Source organism: Myxocyprinus asiaticus, chromosome 31, assembly GCF_019703515.2.
Source record: "Myxocyprinus asiaticus isolate MX2 ecotype Aquarium Trade chromosome 31, UBuf_Myxa_2, whole genome shotgun sequence".
Taxonomy (NCBI): domain Eukaryota; kingdom Metazoa; phylum Chordata; class Actinopteri; order Cypriniformes; family Catostomidae; genus Myxocyprinus; species Myxocyprinus asiaticus.
Window position 1 is genome coordinate 19,774,477 of NC_059374.1, and position 25,181 is coordinate 19,799,657.

The following is a 25,181-nucleotide window of genomic DNA, read 5'->3' on the forward strand; positions in this document are numbered from 1 at the left end:
TGGGGAATCCTGGAATCTATGCCCCTGCATAGAGCACTGAAGCCATCTACTGAACATAGTTGTTATTTCATGTAAATTTTATTTTTATTTTCCAGCAGATGTCACCATAGACCCCCAATGTATGTTTTAACACTCTTACTCTATTTGTGTAAGTGGACAAATTTTACCATATAACAATTGTCCCTATATTTACAAGATATCTCTTTAACCCCCTTGGGGCCCATGTGTGGGGTAAAAGGGTAACTTGTCACCTTTAAAACAATATTTTAATCAAAACAACCTTCTGTTATTCTTTTTACACAAATTATGCTGCTCTGTCAATACTCAAAGACATTTATTTTTTTCAGTCTTGATACACCTTGTAACATTTAAGGTGTGTCTTTAGCCCCGTTGTGCCCTACTAATTGGTGAAATGATGCATTCAGCTATAAACTGAAATATGGCCAATTCTAGCTGTTATAAGTAGATTGAGATGGTTAAAAGGTAACAAGACACATTGTCTTGTCAACATTGTCTTACATTTCTGCATAATTGTGTAATATATGTTTAATATATAATATTTATTAATATATATATTATATTTGTCAGAACTGAGTGAGATTTTCCTTAGGACCTTTTATTGAATTTTCTCCCATTAGCCTAAAAAAGTTCATTTTCGATTGAACTGCTTTCCTCCACATGGGTTCACTGTTCTTCCATGTTGAAAAACAGGTCAGCTCTTGAATTCAAAGTGTGCCATCTGTCCCGCCTTCTCAAGTCAGATAATGCAAAATATAGGCTACATCACACCTTATCTTTAACACACCTGATTGAGAACTAGCAGTCTTCCATTTCTAACTATTCCTCGGGCTAGTTTGTGTTTGTGATCATAACAGTCTGAAACAGGGTTAAGATCAGACAACAGCATGGTAAGCAGTCAGGTAGGGGCCGCAGGACGCGAAATGCTACCGGTATCACGCAAAACAAAACATACCGAATGTTCCAATTATTCGTTTGACGGTTCACCGCTGCCGGGACCGCCTGCCTTGAATGTAAGTGGACCGAATCTACCGATATCGACGCAGAACACGTCAGACGTGAAAGCAGAAGTTAGAGATGTGAAGAACGTCTGCGCCACGGAGTCACCAATCCAAACTGGTGGGCACTAAAATATCTTCTGAACGGTGTCTATGTGTATTATAAGTTGCTTTATAAAAAGGATAGTTATGTTCGTAGAAGCTGAATGGTTAATAGCCGTGCTTATTTTCAAAATAAAGCACAGTTGGGACTTCTTCCCGAGTTACTACCCCAAACTGATTGCTATTTTTGTGAAAATTCTGTTTCTGTTTTCTGTCAGAGTGAACAGCTGTGACCAGTGTTGTATGAAACACTCAAAAAAAAAAAAAAAAAAAAAAAAAACATTAATAATAATAATAATAATTAATAATAATAATAATAATAATTTTAACATTTACACATTTTAATTTCATAACAAAATTCAATGAAATTGAATTGAGCAAAAAAATGAAAATACTCAACTCAATTTGATGGAATTTAGTTTTATTATTGAAATGCCTTTAAATGCTTACACATTTTTTGAGTGTACATTTACAAAGTAATTAGTTACTGTAATCTAATTACTTTTTTAGTAAAAATAGTGTAATACATTACATTTTAAATTCTTGTAAGCAGTTTACAGTTACTGACTTTAAATTAATTTACTTTTAAGTACATTACTGAGTTGGCAGACAAAGGACATTTATCATTGTGTTTTCCCTCAAGAGTTTCTTGCTGTAAGCAAATGAAAGTCATAATTTCCTGTCAACATTTGTTGTTTTATTGAGGCATCATTTTAACAAAGTATTAAACACATGGAGGAAACAAGTGTCAACAGACTTTATTCTTTTAACATGTCACTAGTCCTGTAAAACCTCACTGGTGTGATGATGCCTGTAGTTCTCTCACTGGCATCAAATGTGCTGGGACGGTTAATTCCATAACAGGATCTCAAATCTTGCAATAGATGTGTTCTACATCCTCCTGTCCTTCTGAGTTTATTCTTCCAAGGTAGCTTGGCAAGACTGGTCTTCGTAAGAATGCAAGTCCATTCTCTGCATTCTTAACATTGAGAAACACCCATTATTTGGAATTCATAGAGCGGAAAGTGTTTTGGAAAGTAACTTAAAAGAAAAGTAATTAGTAATGTGATTACTTTGACCACTAAGTAATCAGTAAAGTAATCTGATTACAATTTAAGAAAAGTGGTTAGTAATTTGTAGTGGAATACTTTTTTGAGTAACTTACTCAAAACTGGCCATGACAACATTAACAACATGCCACGGCTTCTCATAATTTATTGCTTAAATAATAGTAATACCAATAACAATGGAATTTCAACCAGTTCCACAGAATAATTGCATTTTAAGTACATGTAGTTCATTATTATTACACAGTAATCAAATTACACTGTAATCGAGCACTGTAACATAATTGTGACCAAAATGATGGCTGTCAGTTTGATGTTTACCCTATTGCAAGGTGTTCTTGTAAACTACAGGTCAAGTTTGTCACCTAACATTATTTTATAGAACGAATATTTTGGGTCCTGGGTGCTGATCAGTACAGATTTTCAGCAGTGCTAAAATACCCAGTTAAAGGCGTTTTTCCACTGCAGGAACTTTTCTTAGTTCCTGGAACTAATTCAGGTCATGCTATTTTTCCACCACTTGAACTAGTTCCACATGGAACTAAAATCTAAACCAAACCTGCTCCAGATGTAGTGCTTTCCTTTACGTATTTATGGAGAGAGAAAAAAATCAGCTTGAGTTTAAGATGTCAACCAAAAACGAGAAATAATATCTGATCGTCTCGTCAAGTTAGGCTTTGATGACTACGATTAAACAATGTAGTTTGAAAATAAAGAAAATGAAACAAGACTACAAGAAAATACAGCATCATAATAACACCATTGACATTTCTTGCTTATTGTGTATGTAGTTCACTCGTTTATATTCAATAGTTACAAGTGGCATTGTTTATTGGAAGCATAAGTATAATAATGAAAAGTAATGAAAAATAAATGCAGGTGACTATAAATTAAGGTAGTGGAAAGTCATCTGCTCTTCTATACTCTTGCCGTCCTGTGGTTTTCCATCTCCGAACACATCTTGTCCAAGTTAATTTTGCACAACAAGACAATAAAAAACAACACAAAATCTTCCACAGAGTCGTACAATGATTTTGTTTTGAAGTGAGTCAACTTGGCTGTTGTTGTCGCCTTAAGTTCAGGCATTGTGGTTTTAACAGCGTCACACACTTATTTAAATAAAGTTCTTGCTTTTTGTGTCCTAGGTGGAAAAACGATGTAAGCATTTTATCGGAACAGGTTTAGTTCCACAATGAACTGCTCCCTATCTGTCACTCACTCAACGTTGGTGTCGATGTAGTGACACTAGTGGTCACTCTTGGGAGCCCGAGACACCTCTGGTCTTTGGTAAAAGGCCAATGAAAATTGGCGAGTGGTATTTGCATGCCACTCCCCCGAACATACGGGTATAAAAGGAGCTGGTATGCAACCACTCATTCAGATTTTCTCTTCGGAGCCGAACAGTCATGCTCATTGAGCTGAATACTACTGTTTATTCACCTCTGCTGGATCTGACAGCGCATTTCAGCAGCTTCTCCCTCCTCTGCACGGGTGCACTGCAGAGAATGCCCCTGGGCGCTTCGGCAGAAAAACTAGAGAGTATATTTTCTGAAAGAGCATTTTTTCCCCTCTAAAAGAGTATATATTTCTCTAAAAGAGCATATATTTCTCTAAAAGAGCGCACACACGGAACGTCTTTTTAAAGACGCGTCTTTTTAAAGATGCTTTTCCGATTGTGTGTTATTCCTGGTTGTGCTCGTTATCTCTCGCCTTCTAACGGTCACGATCACTGTCTTTCGTGTCTGAGCACTGCTCACGTGGAGACAGCGTTCATGGATGGTCATGTTCTCATTGCGAGAACATGTCCATGGCAACGTTGCGGTCGCGGCTCGCCTTCGTAAGAAAGCGAGCCACTCCAGAGGCTCCCGCCTCGGTCCTTTTACCCACGGGTTTGAGGCCAGCGCGGCTAGCACTGATTTGGGGTGATTTGGGGACCCCAATGTGACCGCCTCCGCCGGGTATCCCCCCGCAGACCTCCCAATCCCCAGCACGCTCGTATGCCCCGATCGGGCTTCCGGGTGAGTCCGCCGGCTCGTCTCACGGCGAGTTCGACCTCTTATTCGGAGCCCACGAAAGTGATGAGCTCTCGAGCGCAGCATCGGAGAGCGGGCTCGTCCAGTCGGAAGCCTCAGCTGGGCTCCTCCCTTCGGGGTTGATCGCCCAATCACAGGCTGACGCGGAGCCGCAAGCGTCAGTTAGAGTGGATTTCACCGCTCTTCCCTGAACCCTCGCGGCTCGGTGATTGGTTCCTGGGCTCGCGGCGCCACTCAAAGCCACGCCCCGCCCCATTCCTTTCTTCCCGGAAGTGCATGAAGAGCTGACAAGGTCGCGGGAGGCACTTTTTACTGCCCGGTCCCAATCTTTTCAGCTTCCCCGCTCTCACTACCCTCGATGGTGGGGCGGCCAAGGGTTATTCGGCAATCCCCCGGTGGATGAAGGTGCTCGCGGTGCACCTATGCCCGCAGAGAGCCGCTACCTGGCGCGGGTGCCCAAAGCCCCCGTCCAAGGCCTGTAGGTTTACGTCGTCTCTGACGGCCAAGGCCTACGGTACCGCTGGACAAGCCGCCTCCGCCCTGCACGCTATGGCTCTCCTGCAAGTCCACCAAGGCGCTAAAGGAATTACACGAGGATAGTTCTGCCCCGGGATTGATGCAGGAACTGCGCTCGGTGACCGACCTCACTCTCCGAGCGACGGAGGTCACGGTGCGGTCTCTCGAGTGGACGATGGCCACACTAGTGGTCCAGGAGCGCCACCTTTGGCTCAACCTGGTCAAGATGGGTGAGGCCAACAAGACACGATTCCTTGCTGCCCCCATTTCCCAGGCGGGCCTATTCGGTGACACCGTCGAGGACTTTGCCCAGCAGTTCTCGATGGTAGAGCAGTAGATGGATGCTAGCCGGCATATCCTGCCCCGGCGCGGCTCAAGATCCCGTACCCCATCTACTCATCGCCAAGGGTGTCCCCCTGCGGTGACTGCACAGGCTCCGCCGCAGCCCGCCCCTTCGGCCTGGCCCCGGCGTGGAGCCCACCGCAGGAAGCAGACGCCACCCGTCTCGCGGCTGCCCAGAACTTTGAAAGGCTTCAAAGTGCCCTTGAGACGAGCGACCCAGGGACAATGAAACCCGCTGCTCTGGAGCTGGTAAGCAGATCTTCATCTTTTTGTTACCTTTTGCATTTAATTGCGCTGCATGCCCAAGTGGCTGCAGTACTCAAGAGCTCAGCAAGAGTGGTTTCCTTGTTCCCTGGGTCACGTATCCGGTGTGTACAGCTGGCATCACGACCACCGTCCACCACTCCATTTGGCAGGTTGGCGCTCCAGCGACAGTCTCCCGCCCTGAGCACCCAGCTGTGGCACAAATCCGCCCCCGATGTGACAGTCTCCACGGGTCACAAGGACAGGCCTCTTCCTCCCCGTCCCAGGCTGTTCCGGGGGTGGTCACAAGGAGCCAGGTAGGTGCTTCGATGTCCTCGGACTCAGCACAGCCACGACGTGGTGTGGCACCTCGAGCTCTGCCCCGCCGCGAGGCCCCACCTGCCGGTACATCCGATGACGTTGTCCCTTTGGTCCCCCTTGCACGGAATTTGGATGCATGGCTTGCGCCTTCCAGTCCGTCACGAGGGCTGGTCCGGACCGTCCGACTCGGCTGTGCGATTCACTTCGCCGGGCATCCGCCCAGGTCCAGCGGTGTCCACTTCACCTTGGTGAAAGACGAAAACACTGCTACTTTGCGCGGAGATCGCTACCCTCCTACAGAAAGACGCGATAGAACCTGTCCCTCCAGCCGAGATGAAGAAAGGGTTTTACAGCCCCTACTTCATTGTACCGAAAAAAGGCGGTGGGTTGCGGCCAATCTTGGACCTGCGAGTACTGAACCGGGCTTTACACAGACTCCCATTCAAGATGCTGACGCAAAGACGCATTCTAGCGAGCGTCCGGCATCAAGATTGGTTCGCGGCGGTAGACCCGAAGGTTGCGTACTTTCACGTCTTGATCCTTCCTCGACACAGACCCTTCCTGCGGTTCGCGTTCGAGGGTCAGGCTTATCAGTACGAAGTCCTCCTTTTCGGCCTGTCCCTGTCTCCTCGCGTCTTTACGAAGATCGCAGAGGCTGCCCTTGCCCCGTTAAGGGAGGTGGGCATTTGCATTCTCAACTATCTCGACGACTGGCTAATCTTAGCTCACTCTCGAGACGCGTTATGCGCACACAGGGACCTGGTGCTCTCACACCTCAGCCAACTAGGGCTTCGGGTCAACTGGGAAAAGAGCAAGCTCCTCCCGGTTCAGAGCATCTCTTTTCTCGGTTTGGAGTTGGACTCGGTCTCCTTGACGGCGCACCTTACGAACGAGCATGCCCAGTCGGTGCTGGCCTGTTTGAAGGCGTTCAAACAGAAAACAGCGGTTCCACTGAAACTTTTTCAGAGGCTCCTGGGGCATATGGCATCCTCGGCGGTGGCCACCCCGCTCGGGTTGACGCATATGAGGCTGCTTCAGCACTGGCTCCAGACTTGAGTCCCGAGATGAGCATGGCGCCACGGGACACACCGCGTGGCCATTACGTCGGTCTGTCACCGTCTTTTCAGCCCTTGGACCGACCTCTCATTTCTACGAGCAGGTGTTCCCCTAGAACTGGTCTCCAGGTGCATCGTGGTCACGACAGACACCTCCAAAACGGGCTGGGTGCTGTTGGCAACGGGCATGCAGCCGCCGGCCTCTGGATGGGTCCGCAGCTGCTTTGGCACATCAACTGTCTCGAGATACTGGCAATTCTGCTCGCCCTGCAGAGGTTCCGGCCGTTGATCCAGGGCAAGCACGTGCTAGTTCGGACAGACAGCATGGCAGCGGTAGCATATGTCAACCGCCAAGGCGGTCTGCACTCCCGCTGTATGTCGCAACTCGCCCGCCGTCTCCTCCAACGGAGTCAGCAGCACCAAGTCGCTGCAAGCCACTCACATCCCGGGCAACCTCAACACTTCGGCGGACGCGCCGTCACAACAGGTTACCCTCAAGGGAGAGTGGAGACTTCACCTTCAGGTGGTCCAGCTGATTTGGAGTCGATTCGACAGGCACAGGTGCACCTGTTCGCCTCCCAAGAATCCTCCCCAATGCCCGCTCTGGTACGCACTGACCGAGGCCTTCCTCGGCATAGATGCTCTGGCACACAGCTGGTCCCCTGGCATTCGCAAATATGCGTTTTCCCCCAGTGAGCCTGCTCGCACAGACCCTGTGCAAGGTCAGGGAGGACGAGGAGAAGGTCGTCCTGGTAAGCACCCTACTGGCCCGCCTAGACGTGGTGCTCGGACCTCACGCTCCTCGCGACAGCTCCCCCTGGGCAAATTCCCCTGAGGAAGGACCTTCTTTCTCAGGGAAGGGGCACCATCCGGCACCCGTGCCCAGACCTCTGGAATCTCCATGTCTGGCCCCTGGACGGGACGCGGAAGACCTAAGCTGTCTCCCACCTGCGATGGTAGACACGTTCACTCAGGCTAGGGCTCCCCCTACGAGGTGCCTGTATGCCTTTAAGTAGCGTCTGTTCGCTAAGTGGTGTTCTTCCCGTTGGGAAGACCCCCAGAGATGCGCAGTCAGATCAGTGCTTTCCTTCCTGCAAGAGAGGGGAAAGAGGCCACGACTGGGTTAAGTCTGTCTCTATCTCTGGGTAGTCGACTTGTCCCCAAAAAGGGCCGTTCGACACTCATAACTGTGTTGAGGGAGGTTACGTGTCGACCTGGTGTGCTGGCTATGAGGCACACAGCAAGTCTGCCCACCACACACCGCCAGTTCACGTAACACAGTTCAGCCTTGTGGTGTTTTGTATAGGGACCCCTAGTGTCACTACATCGACACCAACGTCGAGTGAGTGACAGATAGGGAACGTCATGGTTACTGGTGTAACCTCCGTTCCCTGATGGAGGGAACGAGACGTTGGTCCCTCCTGCCACAACGCTGAACTACCCGCTGAAATGGCCGGACCTTATATCGGCTCCTCAGCGTAAAACCTGAATGAGTGGTTGCATACCAGCTCCTTTTATACCCGTATGTTCGGGGGAGTGGCATGCAAATACCACTCGCCAATTTTCATTGGCCTTTTATCAAAGACCAGAGGTGTCTCGGGCTCCCAAGAGTGACCCCTAGTGTCACTACATTGACACCAACGTCTCTTTCCCTCCATCAAGGAACGGAGGTTACACCAGTAACCATGACGATTTTAGTTCAGGTATTAGTTCCAAAATTGCATGGAAAAATGGCTATAATAACAACTTGGATGCAAATACTCGATCACATAGCTACTACTGAGTGTATCACTACCCAAGCGCGGCGTTTTCATTTTCAAAATGCTCTCCACACTGAAACGTATGAAAACTCTTAAATCCCCTTACTGCACATGCGAAAAATTGCCATTCCATGTATGGTGTGAAATGCAATTTTCCTCGTGTTCCGTCACCGGAGAGAAGTTAAGAGTTAACATCCTGTCGCCTTTAAAGGAATGCAATGTGAAGGTTGTACAAAGTAACATTTTTTTTTTAACAATGATATCAAAGCTAATATCAGACACAACAGCGGCACTATAACATGGGTCACCATCTTGATTGTTTTGGGTTGAATGGATCACATGACTGCGTCACATGACAACAAATACGTCATAATTTTATCTCCGTTTCCCCTGTCAGCACTACAATACAAAGACGTCATTTTCAAATTTACCCACTTGGGAGAATGTTTTTCGGAAAGCTCAGTTTTTGCTGTCAAAAACGCCATCGCAGTTTGGACGGAAGGCCAAAACTTAGAGAAAAAGATTAGTGTGGACATGGCCTAATTCTCTCGAAAAACATAAACACTGTAGCATTATTAAAATATTTCTCTATTTGTTTGAGTATCCCAACTAGCCCGACAGAGCACCATTGGCTCAACCATTAGAGTTTGGAGTGAGAATATCAGTTTGTTTGTCCAATGGCAAACAGAGGTAGTGTTCAGGAAACCTGTTTTTATGAAACAATATTTTTGCAAATTCCATTTGGTGCTGCTTGAGACGCAGAAATTAAACACTTCACCTTTCAATATATAAGTCATTAGACCTACTTGTACTAGCCTATTATACCTATGTGTTTCCTATGAAGCTTACTTACACGTACGGTATAGAAAGGATCCATAGAGCATAAATATGATATATTCTATTTTATGAGATAATATGATAGAAAACTATTTTAAATAAATGTTTTGCCTGAAATTCAATCAATGTTTGTGTGTTATTTAATCACAGTTGATTACCATTGAAGTGCAACATTTAAAAAAAAAAGTTTTATTCACGTTCTGAAATTTTAAAGGGTACAGTTTCATAGATAACCTTCAGGTGGTTCACTAACAGGCCTATGCTCACTTAGGTCAAAAGAAACAGAAGTCCATATCTGAAAGAAAATACCTTGGTGTCAGAGTGAAAATGCCTGTGCGGGATATGCTCAAAAATATACGAATAGCCAAGGGTATTGATCCCAAAGATCTGCAGGTAGGAATTTTAGTTGTGTACACTTTCACAGCTGTACAGAGGCATACTTTCATTGTCTGACATCATTGTCCTGCTGTCTTTTTCTTTAGGGAAAATCCAAGGCATCCATAGGTAAGGGTGAGCACTGTAAAAATGGTAGTAATCTTTTGAAGTTCATTCTGTTTTTAATTAGCAATGTCTTATTGCCTCACAGGGGATAAAAAAAGAGTTAACACTGGTGCAAACTGGAAAAAATGCCTGGTGAGTGGTATATTCAGTCTGTTGCATAGCTAGCTTACATGAAACTGTTTCAAATGCAAATAGACAGGTTGTGACACATTTTCGTGTCTTTTATAGAAGAAACGGCAAACAAAGAGTCTGGAGGAGCTTGCAATTATAGTTGAAGTGCTGGAAGAGGATCTTAAGACCTGTCAATCTTTCAGATCTTCAAATAAAAGTCTTTCAGCTTCATACTTTTCAGAATATAGAGAAAAGTTCTGGGGTGAAGATGCAACCCAACAGAGTTGCATGACCATATATGGTCAGGAGAATGAGTTCCCTCTGTCTCCAGGCTATTTGGTACCATCAGAGAACTCCCCTGTCCATTCTGTTTGCAGATCCTACCCCTCCCCAGCTTATCATCAGGGTACTGATGTCTTCTTGGGGAATCAGGACGAATATAGCAGTTTTGAGTCAGATGACTACAGGTATGAAGATCAGTATGGAATGACTTACTCTCCTGCCAAATCATCTGAATACCATGTGCCCTCTCCACAAGAATCATTCCATTTCAGTCCCAACTCAGAAGCCTGGGAGGTGTCCCCAAATAAGATGAACCATCAACCATGGCGCAGTTCTCAGCAAGACGAGTGGAGCAGTATGGCCTTCTTCTGCGCACAAATGCAAAGAGAAGAAAATCTGCTTAAGGAAATACCTGATCAAGAGCTTCTTGCCATAGACAACAATGGAAGAATGTGAGTTGTCACACATTGTTTTACTTTTCCAGAACTCGTTCAAGGGTTCAAGCCATTGCAGATGGTTTCTTCATGCAGATAATGACGGGTAATCCTTCAAAAGATGGCCCTAATATATAAAAATGAACAAAATGCACACCGTTTCCGTAACACAATCTTGAAAGTACAAAGAATTGCAAGGGTGCGCATTTGCATTGCCATCTTTATTATTTGAAACTTTTTATGAAATACAGAAATAACGAAATAGGGCCTGTCATCACAGTTGTCACACTGAATAAGCAGCTGCATTATTTTTTCACTCTCAACTTTATGACAACCCACATTATTAAGTCCTCAACCACAGAACCAAAGAAAAGAGATTAATGTGTCATAATGCAACCCAGTTGAAATTTGAGGCATTTCAGCACCAACAAAGATTGATGACACAGTGGATCTACCATTTAGGCTGTGGCAAGTTCTCTCACCAGTAGAAATGACTGAAACAATGGTTATTGATATGCCTATACACACAAACCTGACAACATCCTGAAAGACTACACCAGTTCAGATGACAGTGTTGTCACACACATTAAAATATGAAGAGTTTACCTTTCTGTGCAATGCACCAACAGCACTCCACCCATTGAACATGGTTGTTTACAATAAGTGATACCACTGCATTGAAAAAAGATCATGCCATGGACAATCAGTATATTTACATGCACTTTAAAAGTTCAATTTCAGTCAGACTAAATCAATAATTCACCTTTTTAAAATGTCATGTATACGCTTTAGTCCGACTGAAATCATACCATGACTTACAGACCAAGATAATGCCATAATGTAGCTTGGCTTCGTCCAGCATGTATACATGTTAATCAGATCACAATTGGCCTTGGCATTGTGCAAATGCTCCGAAAGAGAGTAGTGAAAAGCGACTCTGATGTCCTATAGACATCATATTGAAGGTATACCTTCAACTATTCTATTACGCATTGTGTCATGTATTCTTGGACAGACAGATGAAGGCTGTAGCTTGACTTCGCAAAAACCCTGTGTAGCTCGATTAAAATGGCACATGTAAACGTACACTCACTGAGTACACCTGTAACTAGGAACACCTGTAACCCTTCTTATTCATGCTCATGCGATTATCTAATTAGCCAATAGAGTGTCAGCAGTGCAATGCACACAATCATGCAGCTACGGGTCAGGAGCTTCAGTTAATGTTCACATCAACCATCAAAATGGGGGAAAAAATTTGATCTCACTGATTTAGAACGTGGCATGATTGTTGGTGCCAGACAGGCTGGTTTGAGTATTTCTGTAACTGATGATCTCCTGAAATTTTCACACACAACAGTCTCTAGAGTTCACTCAGAACGGTGCCAAAAACAATAAACATCCAGTGAGCGGCAGTTCTGCGGACAGAAATGCCTTGCTGATGAGAGAGGTCAACTGAGAATGGCCAGACTGGTTCGAGCTGACAGAAAGGCTACGGTAACTCAGATAACTGAACAATCGTAGGGAGCAGAATATCATCTCAGTCAGAATGCACAACATGTCGAACCTTGAGGCGGATGGGCTACAAGAGCAGAAGACCACGTCGGGCACTTTATTAGGACCATAGTGTTCCTAATAAAGTGTTAAGTGAGGACTATGATTTGCAGGAACATATTTACCCTAAGCTTTCTCTCTTCACAGCCTCCTACACAGAATGGTTGAGGATGGAAAGAGAGCTCTTGTATATGTTATTGCCAGAAGGATGGCAGCTTTGACAAAACTGGATATGACAGATTCAGAGGGAAAGGTGACGAACACACCCATGCATTCACACGTATATTCTCACTCAACAAACATATATAAATGTTGCATGTGCCGTTTTGTTTTCTAGACTCCCCTTCATCTTGCTGCACAGAGAAATCAACACTTCATGGTGGCTGACTTGCTGTCACTTGGTGCAGATGTCAATGAGAAGGACCGATATGGGAAAACATGTCTCCATCTCAGTGCAGAGAATGGATATATTAGAGTCTTGGAGGTAAAATTGTTATGTAGTGCTGTATTGTTAGCACACAGGAACTTCTTTGCTTCCTTAAAATAACATAAAGGGATAGTTCTTCCAAAAATATATATAATTTCATCATTTACTTACTCTCATTTTGTTCCAAACTCATATGACCTTCTTTCTTCTGTGAAACACAAAAGTAGATGTAAGGCTGAATTGCTGACATTCACTTTTATTGGATGGAAAAAAGATGCAATGAAAGTGAATGGTGACTGAGGCTGACATTCTGCCTAACACCTCCTTCTGTGTTCCATAGAGGAAAGAAAGTCATAGGGGTTGGGAATGACACGAGGGTGACAAAATTATGACAGAATGTTTTATAAATTTTTTGGGGTGTGATTCAGGGCCTCAGTTTGACTCATAAATCTCTTTTGACAGGTTCTAAAAGGTTTCATGAGAAATGGGATATTTATTAATTTGGAGGAAAGAGATGCTAACGGTATGTTAATTTTCTTGTCTTTAAGCTAATAATGTAAATGCACTGTGCATTGAGGTTGCGGTGGTATACCGGTTTCATGGTATATCACGGTATGAAAATTGACGGAGAATCTCACCTGCGCGTGCGCATCTCCTTTCCTCCTCGACTGCCTGTCAGACTCGTCAACTTGCCCCACACACACACATGCAGCAGAGAAAATGTCAGAGAGAAGCGAGGGGGTCTGACATAAGTGAGTGTGTGTGTGAGTTAAAGCAGTGTTTCTCAACTGGTGGGCCGCAGGTCTGTTCGCGGACAGCAGGGAAAGAACAATGCCATGGTTCTCCCATTGAAGATATTTCGGTGGCCGTCCAAGTGATAGCCTATTTAGGACTGCCGAGGCAGATTTAATGATAATCTCGCAATCAGCTAAAGGCTTCTCATCTGCACTTTCGCACAAGCGTAACGGAACCAGCACGGGATCATGATCTGCTCTTCTCTCGTGCGTGCGTGCAACAACCAGGCTTCCCTCGATATTGCGGAGCACAGACCTCAAAACTGATGTGACCAATTTCTTTTGTTATTAACATTTTTTATTGATTCCAAGACAGACAAAAATAAATGTAACCACAAAATTATACATTAGGAATCAACTTAAAACCCTTTATAACCCCCCCACCCCCCACCCCCCGCCAGCACAATATAAAATAACTAAATACCCACATATAAACAGACACACAAATAGTACATTAAAAAAAGACAAAGTTCAACATATAGGGGAAAAAATAATAATAATAATAAAAAAATAAAATAAAACAATTGTCTCCCTCCACTGCCCCATACTAGGACCTCTCCAAATGAGACAAATAACTGCCCCATTTTCTGCCATAACTCGACAGGTTCCCCAGCCGTCTGGAAGTCATCTCCTCGAAAGATGCCACTTTACCCAACTCGGTGCACCACTCACGAAATGAGGGTGCATCAGTTGACTTCCAACCCCTAACGATTAGCTGTCTGCCAATCATCACGCTGGTAAGGACCCAGCTTTTCATACATTTATCTGCTATATTCAGGACCCCTCCATCACCCAAAATACAAAGTCTGGGGCAAAATGAAAACTGAGTGTCCAGTACGTCACACACAAAATGCTGGATCCTCAACCAAAATTCCTGAATCTTAATACAACCCCAAAAAACATGGGTTATGTCCCCGTCTTCTGACTGGCATCGCCAGCAGGTGGGTGAGTCTTTAAGACCAAGCCTGTACAATCTAGAGGGGGTCCAGTAGAACCGATGCAAAATCTTAAATTGCATCAGACGGATCCTTGCATCTCTAGATGCAGACCTGATGCTTTTTAGGATCCTAGCCCACTCTCCCTCCTCCAATAACAAGTTTAAATCTTCCTCCCATAATCTTTTGAGAGAATTTAGAGCTCCGTCCCCCAGACTCTGAATTAACAGGGAGTAATACACTGATGCCTCATGACCCTTCCCAAAAGCAGCAATCACCACTTCCAGAGTATCTGCCGGTCTGGGGGGGTGTATGCTACTCCCAAAAACAGAGCAGAGTAGGTGGCGCAGCTGTAAATACTTATAAAATTGAGATCTGGGAATCCCAAAATGTTGAATCAAATATTCAAAAGATCTCAATACTCCACTCTCATATAGGTCACCAAGTGTATTAACCTCCCTCACAACCCAATCTGACCAACAGAAAGGGGACTTATTAATACATATTTTAGGGTTCAGCCATATGCTCGAGGCTACATTTAAATAAATATCAGAATTAAAAACTCTGGACACTTTTGTCCATATCGAGTGCAAATGCAAAATAACGGGATGCGACTTAACCTCTCTGGCTAGTTTAATCGAAAGGCTTTGCAGTGGCGAGATAGGGGCAAGAACTTCCTTTTCAATACAAAACCAGGGAGGAACTCTCTCAGGTGGAAGTGACCAATGTGCCAAATGTCTAAGACTGAATGCATAATAATAAAACAAAATCTTGGGTAGGCCTATCCCACCTTTGTCAATCGGCCTATGTAACTTATTGAAATTTAACCTGGGATGTTTACCATTCCAAATAAAGGACTTCGCTATGCTATCAAATTGCTTGAAATAAGAGAGGGGGACATCTACAGGGAGAGACTGCAATAAGTAATTGAATTTTGGAATACAATTCATTTTAATAACATTAACCTTCCCAATCATTGATAAGTGTAATGAAGCCCACCTGTCCACATCATTCGAAAACCTTTTTATTAAGGGATCAAAATTCACTCTGACTAAATCTGACAAATTTGCTAAAATCCCCAAATACTTAATGCCCTGTTTGGGTCATTGGAAGGCACCCGGCTGGAAGGCCGTTACTGGACAGTACGCTGTCAAAGCCAAAGCTTCGGATTTAGACCAATTGACTTTGTATCCTGAGAATTTGGAAAAGGAGTTAATAATTCTGTGGAGGCAAGGCATAGATCTAGTAGGGTCGGAGACGAATAATAAAATATCTGCATAAAGCAGAAGCTTATGCCCCACACCTCCTGCCGTCACCCCTGGAAAATCATCCTCCTTCCTTATCGCGGCTGCTAATGGTTCCAGGGAAAGACAGAACAATAATGGGGAAAGAGGGCAACCCTGCCGGGTGCCCCTATCCAGAGTAAAATAATCTGAAATTAACCCATTCGTTTGTACCGCTGCTACAAGGTGTCTATAAAGTAATTTAATCCAACCAATAAATGTACTCCCGAACCCATACCTTTCCAAAATCTTAAAAAGATAATCCCATTCTACCATATCAAACGTCTTTTCGGCGTCAAGAGAGATGGTAGCGACCGGAGACTGATCATTCGCTACTGACCACATGATATTGATGAGACGCCTAATATTATCAGAAGAGCTACGGCCTCGAATAAACCCCACCTGATCTATATGTATAAGTGATGTCATAACTTTACTTAATTGATTAGCCAGAATTTTGGACAAAATTTTTACATCTAACTGGATCAGGGAAATTGGGCGGTAACTTTTACACTTGCTTGGATCTTTGTCCTTTTTTAGAATCAGACTAATCTGGGCTTGCGTCATGGTTGGAGGAAGCTTTCCATTCTTTAATGATTCTGTATAAACTTTTAACAATAGTGGAGCCAGTTCTGTAGCATAGGATCTAAAAAACTCGGAAAAAGCCGTCAGGCCCCGGAGCCTTGCCTGTAGGCAAGGCCTTAATTACCTCATCAAGCTCCTCCAAGATTATCTCAGAATCGAGAGGGTTTTTTTGCACAGTCGTCAGTTTAGGGAGATCTAATGGTTCCACAAAGTTCCTAATATCTTCATCAGTGGATGAAGACCTGGAACTATAGAGATCAAAATAGAATTCTTTAAAAGCATTATTAATATCAATGGCCAAGGTAAATATTTCTCCACCAGCAGATTTCACTGAGGGAATGGTAGAGAAAGACTCTCTCTGCTTTATATATCTAGCCAAAAGTTTTCCTGCTTTGTCACCCGACTCAAAGTATGACTGTCTTGCCCTGAATAACCAAAACTCCACTTTCCGTGACAAAATAGTATTATATCTATATTTCAATCGGGTCAATTCTCTGAGGCCATCAGATGACATACGGCGCTTCAGCTCAGCCTCGGCACTTTTAATATTTCCTTCCAACTCCACGAGTTCTCGTGCTTTGGATTTTTTAATGAATGAGGCATACTGTATGATCCGACCCCTAAGAACCCCCGTAAGTGCCTCCCAAGCCACACCCACAGAGGATACCAAGGACCAGTTGGTCTCCATATAAACACTGATTTCAGTCTTTAACATTTGTTGGAAATCAGGATTTTGCAAAAGGGACACATTAAGGCGCCAACTACATGATTTCTTTTTCTCTGTATATGGCAACACCTCTAAACTAACCAGAGCATGATCTGAGACTAAGATATTTCCAATTGAGCAATCAACGACAGATGAAATGAGGGACTTGGACACCAAAAAAAAAATCTATTCTAGAATAAATCTTATGGACTGATGAAAAAAATGTATAGTCCCTACCGGATGGGTTCAAAAGTTTCCAAATATCTGTAAGACCAAGATTTTTACACATCCTGTGAAGCGTCAATGTTGCTCTAGGGGGTTTACACACTTTTGCTTCACTATGATCAAGGACTGAGTCCATCAAAAGATTAAAGTCTCCTCCCAATATTATATCATGAGGGGTGCCAGCGGCTTGCAACATCCCTTCAAGATCTGTAAAAAAGCCCTGATCATCAGCGTTAGGTGCGTAAATATTAGCCAAAATCAACCTTTGCCCTTGAATTTTAGCTAAAACAACAATGGCTCTCCCTAATTTACCTTTAATCTGTTTGAGACATTTGAATTGTAGATGTTTATTAATCAGTATAATGACTCCTTTGCTCTTCCTTGAGCCAGCACTAAAAAAAACATGTCCACCCCATATCTTCCCAAATTTTTCAGCTTCCTGCGGGGAGAGATGTGTTTCTTGAAGAAACACTGTATCATATTTCTTACATTTAAGAAAAGTAATAACCTTCCTTCTTTTTATGGGGTGCCCCAACCCATTCACATTCCACGTGGAGAGAGACAATCCACTCATATTAACATTTGACATTTTGACATATTAGAAAAAATGTATTGTGTGTCAAAAACAAAGTTATACAGACCACATTCCCCATTAGTGAAACAATTAAACCTCGAACTTCCCCCCAAACAAAACAAACAGAAAAAAGAAAAACATGCGCATTAACTCCGCGCACGACAGCGCCAACCGGCGACAAACTCAAAAGGTCCATGAACGCCCACGAGCCCCCATGACAACTTTGCCATCGGATTGCTCAATTTTGCCTCAAAAATTTGTGAGGCAAAATTACATAACAGAAAATACTTTGTAAAATAAACCCCAGCCAATAGGAAGAATGAACACAAAGAACGTGTAGATTCATTCACAGAACTGTCTCAAGGATGTGATCTCCCACAAAATAAATTCCAGCTGATATAAAACCGTTCAGATTCCCCAGACAGTCAAACGAATGTTCAGTGAGCCAGCTGTTATGAGTTCAGCGGATGACGTAATCATTCCAATGTCCCATAAAAATACTCAACAAAACAAACTCCAGCCAGCAAGAGGAATAAGTTTGAAGAACGAACAGATTAATCCACAGCTGTTCCAAAGGAGTATTATTCAATAGAACAAGCTCCAGCCGCTAGGCGGAACCAATACAAAAAGAAACAAAACCGGCATCCCGGTTCCCCGGATGATCGAGTCAATTCACTCGGAGGCCGCATAAACGTATATTCCATGACTTACACAATCTGTCAACTTTATAAAAGACATCCTTTGTGTGAGCATGGAGATATTTTGCGGTCATCCGTAGTGTCTATTCTCAATCTGTCTGGGAACTTCAATGCGAAAGTAATCTTTCATCAATGCAAAAGTTTCTTTGAAGGAAGGTTTTATTCACAAAACAGGCTCCAGCCGCTCAGCGGAGCCAACACAGTTTACTCAGTCAATGATTCTATAAAAGACATTGCCAGATTTGGACATGTAAATACTTTGCGACCGACCTTCGTTTCTATTCTCAGTTTGGCCGGAAACATTAGAGCAAACGAGATCTCTTTCTGACGTAAGAGTTTCTTGCATTCCTTGAACCGATCGCGTTTCTCTCTTGTCGAGTTCGCAAAGTCCGGGAACAAGAAAATATTATGGTTCTTCCAAGAAAGCTTCCCTTTGCTCCTCGCCTGGTGCAACACAAGATCTTTATCGGATGATCTCAGAAATCTGGCCAGAATCGATCGGGGCCTGTCTCTCTCAGCAGATCTGTGAGCAGGGACTCTGTGAGCTCGCTCGATTTCCAGCTTGTGGCCTGTTATGTCGAGCAGACTTGGGAAAAGCTTGTCTAGAAATTTCACCATACCTCTGCCCTCCTCATGCTCAGGAATTCCAACTATTCAAATGTTATTCCTGCGGCTTCTATTCTCAAGATCTTCAAGCTTTTCAAGAAGATGTTCCAAATCAACTTTTGTCGCGGGCGGATTAGCGGTTAATTCCCTCTCCGAAGATTCCAGAAAATCGATTCGTCTCTCAACATCTGACACTCTTGTAACTATCTCAGAGAATTTTATTTCCATTGCCGTAATCGATCAACGTATTACAACGAGATCCTCCAAGTCAGCAAGAACCTTCGTCAACATCACCGACATGTTGGACAACTGATGCTGGATCTCCTCTCCCGCCGCGCCATCCAAAACGAGTCCCCGGTCTGTAGTCCTGTCGGGGCTTTCATCCTGAACACGTAAGTGTCTTTTAATGTCTCCAGAACCCGAGGATTTTGACTTCTTTGCCATGTTTTACCTCAAAGAGCAAATGTGTAACTGGGTGTATCAAATTTCACCAAATTATAACATGAAAATAATCAACAATTTAGCAAAGTGCGCAGAGCTGGTCGCTCACACGTCTGCTTCTTGCATGGTGTCACGTGACCCTTGATGTGACCAATTTCAATTCTAGTGAGGCTTTTCTAGTTTAAAGTGTTACGGAGAAACTCAAGTCAAACCTCTCAAACAGTAGGCAGCCCTGACATGCCAAACAGCACTGAGGAGGAAAAGACCAACACTGTGCTATGCGGCAAAAAATAAAATATAATCCTTACACATCATCACCTTTACAAAATTGTTTCACGATTTTACATGAGTAAAAGTAACTGTTATATTTTGACAAAATGTTATAGTTTCATATGAAATAATCTAAAGGTAGAATCTATTAGACCTCATTTTATATCAACAGTGGCAGTTGTAGTTAAAGTTTCAAGATGTGTTGCAGCTAGTACTTATTTTGTTAATAAATAATATAATTTGTTATTATTACTACTATTATTTAAGACTAGCTACACTGACCTAACCATGGTAATGAGCAGCCTTTCCTCCTGTGTAATATGTATGTTCTGTTTGAATTATGTTTGAAATTAGGAAACAAATGGGATAATAATGGGCTCATATAAGTAAATATGCTCTTCAGTTTTTAAAAAGGGGGGAGAGAAAACTTCCTGTAGCTTTTGTTGTTGACGTCAACAACAAAAATAAATGTCACTTGATGCATGTCCTTGTACTTGAAAACCATGAACAAAACTATGCAACATAAAGGAAATGCGACCCAGGATACATTAAATACAGGTTATGTTTTTACTATGGTGGGTCACGACTTGATTTCCAATGTAAAATCTGGTCCTGAAGCAAAACCAGTTGAGAACCACTGAGTTAAAGGTACAGACAGGAGCAGTCTGGTTGCGCTGTCGCGCACATACAGTATATGTTAATTGTTAATAATCATAGGACATTACTTTAAAAGCTCACACAGCTGATGTTATTTTTCATTTAGTAGTTAATTTAACATGCTATGCTAAAATGTAAACTAACATTCTTTAGTTATAAAACATGTTATTTTTTTATCATGTTTATAATTCGGTTTATTATTATAATTCTGTTAGCTTTCTTATTCTATTTATTTTCAAAAGGGAGATTTTTTTACACATACTTCAATTAAAAAAGATTGTTTCAAGTTTCAATTAAAGCATTTGTTCAACCAAAAAAAAAAAGCCCTTCTGTTTTCACGCCATTAAGGCGCATTGTAACTATGTAATTAACCGATAATAATAGTGCAATACCATATACCGTGAAACCGTGAAACCATGATATTTTCGGAGATGGTTATCATACCGTGAAAATCTCATACAGTTGCAACCCTACTGTGCATTATATAACCATCTATTGCTTTGTTCATTTCTACAGAAGTCAGTTTGATTGTTTTCATATTGTGGTCATAGATGAAACTGGCAAGGACAAAATGGCACTTTATGATTCATTTCCACTGTAAGGCTGTGGCTTCACATCTGCTGTAGACATTCTAGAAGAATCTCACATTATCAGTCATTAACTTGTCTTGTTTTAGACTGTAACCCTAATGGGAAAGAGGCTTCTCATTTTACTATTTTAAATCTAAATGTATATTATAAAATATTTCCCTCTCTTTAAAAAGTAAAAGGATGACTTGGGCTGTCAATCTTAAAAAAAACAACAACTTAAAAGTATCATTAAAGTGCTCCTTACAACTTGTGCGCTATAATCCAAGTCTTCTGGAGAAAATGTATAGCTTTGTGCGAGGAACAGATCGATATTTATGTTGTTATTCACTACAAATCTTCATATCCACCCTAACTTTCCATGGTGCATTCATGATAGAAGTAGTGATGTCTGATTCGTGAACAAATATTTTTTTTTAAGACAGATCCAATTCACTTAACCAGTCATATCCCTTTCGCACATACGATCAAACCGGTGTGATTACACTATTCCGGGCTCAGAGGCATACGATCAAACTGGTGCGATCTGCATTCGTGTTGCTGTTCACCAGCAAAGAGGGACTGAAGCGGTTGTCATAATGAACCAGCTGCTCAAAGTCTTTTCAACATCACAGTATCTTTATTTTTTACATTACAAACATTCAAACAATCACTAAATAAAAGTTTAAAGCTGTTACCATCGGAGCGCACTGTTTTGATGCAGCGATGCAGTCTTGTTTTCTGACATCAAACAAAGAATGCAAAAACTAGTCAGTCTACTCGAGCCTTCTCCCATTCCATCCGTCACTCATTCTAACCACTTCCAGTGCTGGGAAAGTGGAAAGGCTAGGTTTTTAGAACCTTCTGTTCTTGAGGAACTCAGAATCCCATGCTGCATTGCAATGTAAACAATATGGTGGTGCGCATAGCTGGTAATCGCGCCTGCGATCGCATCTTATCTAATGTAAGTGTTAGGTACGATTTTTTTTAATTACAGCGCTCATAGAACTCACGCTGGATGATCCGTCAGTGCAGGAGAAACTCAGGTGCGAAATGGTTAATGATTTGTTTATGAATCAGACTGATCCCATTCTTGATTTAACTCATTGACTCGGTTGCAGAAGTTAACAGCCCACTAGAGGGAATGATTATCAGTGAATAACGACTTACATTTCGGTCTGTTCCTCACATGGCTTGAATGGCATCAGAAGATTTGGAATATAGCACACCAGATCGACAATTCACCATTTGTGTTTCATGGAAGAAAGAGTCAGAATACAGGTTTAGAATGACATGAGGTTGAGTAAATAATGACAGAATTTAAATTTTGGGTGAACTATTCTTTTAATGTAATATTTGTACCATATTTTTTGTATTTTCTATGCAGGGCTCAGTGCGCTGCAGTGTGCAGCAGTAGCGCTTAACCACACGGTGCGAGAACTGGAGCTATGCAGGTCTGCAGGCCAGGTCCGGCTGCATACCCTTCGCAAGGAACAGATGATGGAAACACTGGAGTGCCTTCTTCAGATGGAGAGCCATTTACACGCTTTGGTGAGATTGATAGATTAACATGCCACAGCGGTATGTCTGACCTAACATGAATCACTTTAATAAGAGTCGATATTATCTCTTTTTTCCCATGTACGATCAGGGGCACCTCAATGCGAATAAAAGAGGTGTGGAAGACATGTGAACAAGCAGCCTCCTTTCAGTCAGATTAAATTGAGGTATGAGGTGCAAGGTGTGTGTTCTTGTCTTAAATCTTAGATGATGACTGATGCGCCATAAGGTATATAGAGTGTTTGAAGTAGTGTTAAAACTGATGCTCAGCCATAGCTCTCCAACTGGTTTTTATTGAATTGTTTGTCCTGTTTTTCAGGCTATCAACAACATGACTTACAGTTGGTTTGGTTACCTAAGCTGCTGCTTCTAGCAAGTAATTTGTCTGCCAAGCAAAGCAGAGTTGTTTTAACTGACGGTAAATGTTTTTGAGTTAATACAAGCTTTAACCTACCATTGAAAGCAAGATATACAAATCTATTTTAGGAATCAGTTATTTTTGTTTTGTTTTGGGGTTTTTTATAATATGTATATGTCATGGTAAAGCTATGTATTATGCAACCGTAGGTTTTGTTCAGTGTTCAGGGGTAAGGCATGGTGTATCACTGCACAAAAACACAATGGTTGCCTGTTAGCTGGTTTCTGTGAAACTTCCACTGTTTGCTACGGTTGAGTAGCAAATACTTAAGAATTTGGAATAAATAATGTGGTATGACCTATGAGTCTGTTAAACACCACATTAGATTCTATTTGCTCCAAGAGCAAATAGTTTTGATATTGAGGACACTGGCATGGTTATGTATACCTAGATGTTTCTTTTTAAATGGAGTTCACCCAAAAATGAAAATTTTGCCATCATTTACTCACCATCATGTAATTCCAAACCCATATTAATTTTGTTACTTTTGCGAAACACAAAAGGAGAAATTTTAATGAATATCCCAGTCAATTGTTTTGTAATACAATTGCAGTTCATAGTGATTAAAAAAAAAAAAAAAAAAAAAGGCTTAAAAAGGACCGAAATTGTCATAAAAATTAGTCATACAACTCATGCATCATATTCCAAGTCTTCAGAAGACATATGATAGGTTTCGGTGGAAACAACCCTTTTTTTAAAGATACATTCAGGATTTTTCATTTATGTCGTGGTGGTCAGTATTACAATTGCCTTGGTCTTACACTGACACCTAGAGGCCTGGATGCTGCATCATTCAAATGCAATAGTTTTCAGTAACCGATGCAATTGTAAACCATCACTACTCACAGTCAGCTATGATTCATTTAATTCATGAGTGAAAGTTTTCAATAACAGGGCAGTTACTGAGATTAAGTGAGTAGTATTCAGATGGTTATGTGATCCTAATATAGCCACCCCCATGAGGGGACCCCCTCCATGTAGAATAAACAGCTTTTATAAGGTCGCTGATATGACTGGAGTCTTCATCTCAATTCACCTCTTAATTTTTCTGTGAAAATCTTGATGTCTGTTGCGTGCTCTGTTGCACGCTGTTGAGCGCTAAGGGAAGCTTGTTCCCATATGTGCATGCGACAACTTCTGTTGTTTAGTGCTAAAACCAATGCAAGTTCTCTGATGAACACACAACGGACGTAAAGATTTTTACTGAACAATGACTTGTTCAGTAAAAATGAGTTGTCTCACCAAAACCTATCATATGGCTTCAGTAGCCTTGGAATATTACGCACAAGTTGCATGGACTACTTTTAATTATACTTTTGGGTACTTTTTTAAGCTTTAAAGTGAGGCACTGTCAGTGGCGGCTCATCAGAGGAGGCAAGGGAAGCTGAGCCTCCTCAAAAATTTATTCAAAATGAATGTAACAACAAAAGTGATCCAATAATCAGTTGTTTTAATCAATTTGCCTACTAAATGTACTAACTCAGATGCCTTTGATGAATATATATATATATATATATATATATATATATATATATATATATATATATATATATATATTTTTTTTTTTCTTTCGTGTACAGTTACCCAGGTGTTTTAATCACTGTATGAATCAGTATGAATTCCAGAGAAGGCTGACAGCATAAAGCCTCCTGTCATTAGTAAACTGTCCAATAAATATGGATAGTCAAAATGACACAACATCATCCGTTTCCATCAAAAATGTGGCCAAAAAAGGCAAAATGGAGGCAAAATGAAATTTGCCTTCTTCCATATGGCCTCTTCAACTCGGGGGCATTTGTGGGCTTTTTTTTTTAAATGTATATATTTATTTTTCAGAACCCCCTTAATAAAAAAAGAAAATTACTCAAATTATTCATAATTAATATTATACAGTATATGTTTACAATCTTATTAAATCGTTTTTTTTTTTTTTTTTTTTTTTGTCTGAGATTTGTAAGCATGCAATTCTGGTTCTGTTCACTCCATCTCCCTCCAAAAGTCTTATTTTATTCCACTAGATGGCAGCAAGTACTAGAATAAATAATTTTTCCTCTCTAACCTTCCAAGAATATCTCGGCCTCTGAGTGGACTAGAAGCTCAGTCTGGATGTCATTAGAAAGCTGAGATCCCCCCATTTGCGTTGGGGTATAACATTTTATCATCAATAGGCGATAACATATATTTCTGATTATTTGTTTATCATGCTATTCATGCTGGACTGCATGTTTTGTTCTGGACATCTAAGATATAACATTGGATTAT

At 42.1% G+C, this 25,181-nt stretch overlaps 1 protein-coding gene across 1 annotated transcript; it reads left to right on the plus strand.

Moving 5' to 3' along the window:
* Positions 1-826: 826 nt before the first annotated feature.
* Positions 827-24,440, plus strand: LOC127422643 (uncharacterized). Its single transcript, XM_051666393.1, has 11 exons — positions 827-1,137; positions 9,564-9,685; positions 9,775-9,796; positions 9,879-9,925; positions 10,022-10,638; positions 12,322-12,427; positions 12,512-12,658; positions 13,064-13,124; positions 22,329-22,492; positions 22,593-22,668; positions 22,821-24,440. The coding sequence occupies exons 1-10, from the start codon at positions 906-908 to the stop codon at positions 22,632-22,634; spliced, it is 1,560 nt and encodes a 519-aa protein (XP_051522353.1). The 5' UTR covers positions 827-905; the 3' UTR covers positions 22,635-22,668; positions 22,821-24,440.
* Positions 24,441-25,181: the final 741 nt, after the last annotated feature.

Coding starts and splice junctions, on each gene's coding strand:
- LOC127422643 (XM_051666393.1), top strand. CDS start 906: ATGGTAAGCAGTCAGGTAGGGGCCGCAGGACGCGAAATGCTACCGGTA. Junction 1,138..9,563: donor GGAGTCACCAATCCAAACTG/GTGGGCACTAAA, acceptor ATGCTCACTTAG/GTCAAAAGAAACAGAAGTCC. Junction 9,797..9,878: donor AAAATCCAAGGCATCCATAG/GTAAGGGTGAGC, acceptor ATTGCCTCACAG/GGGATAAAAAAAGAGTTAAC.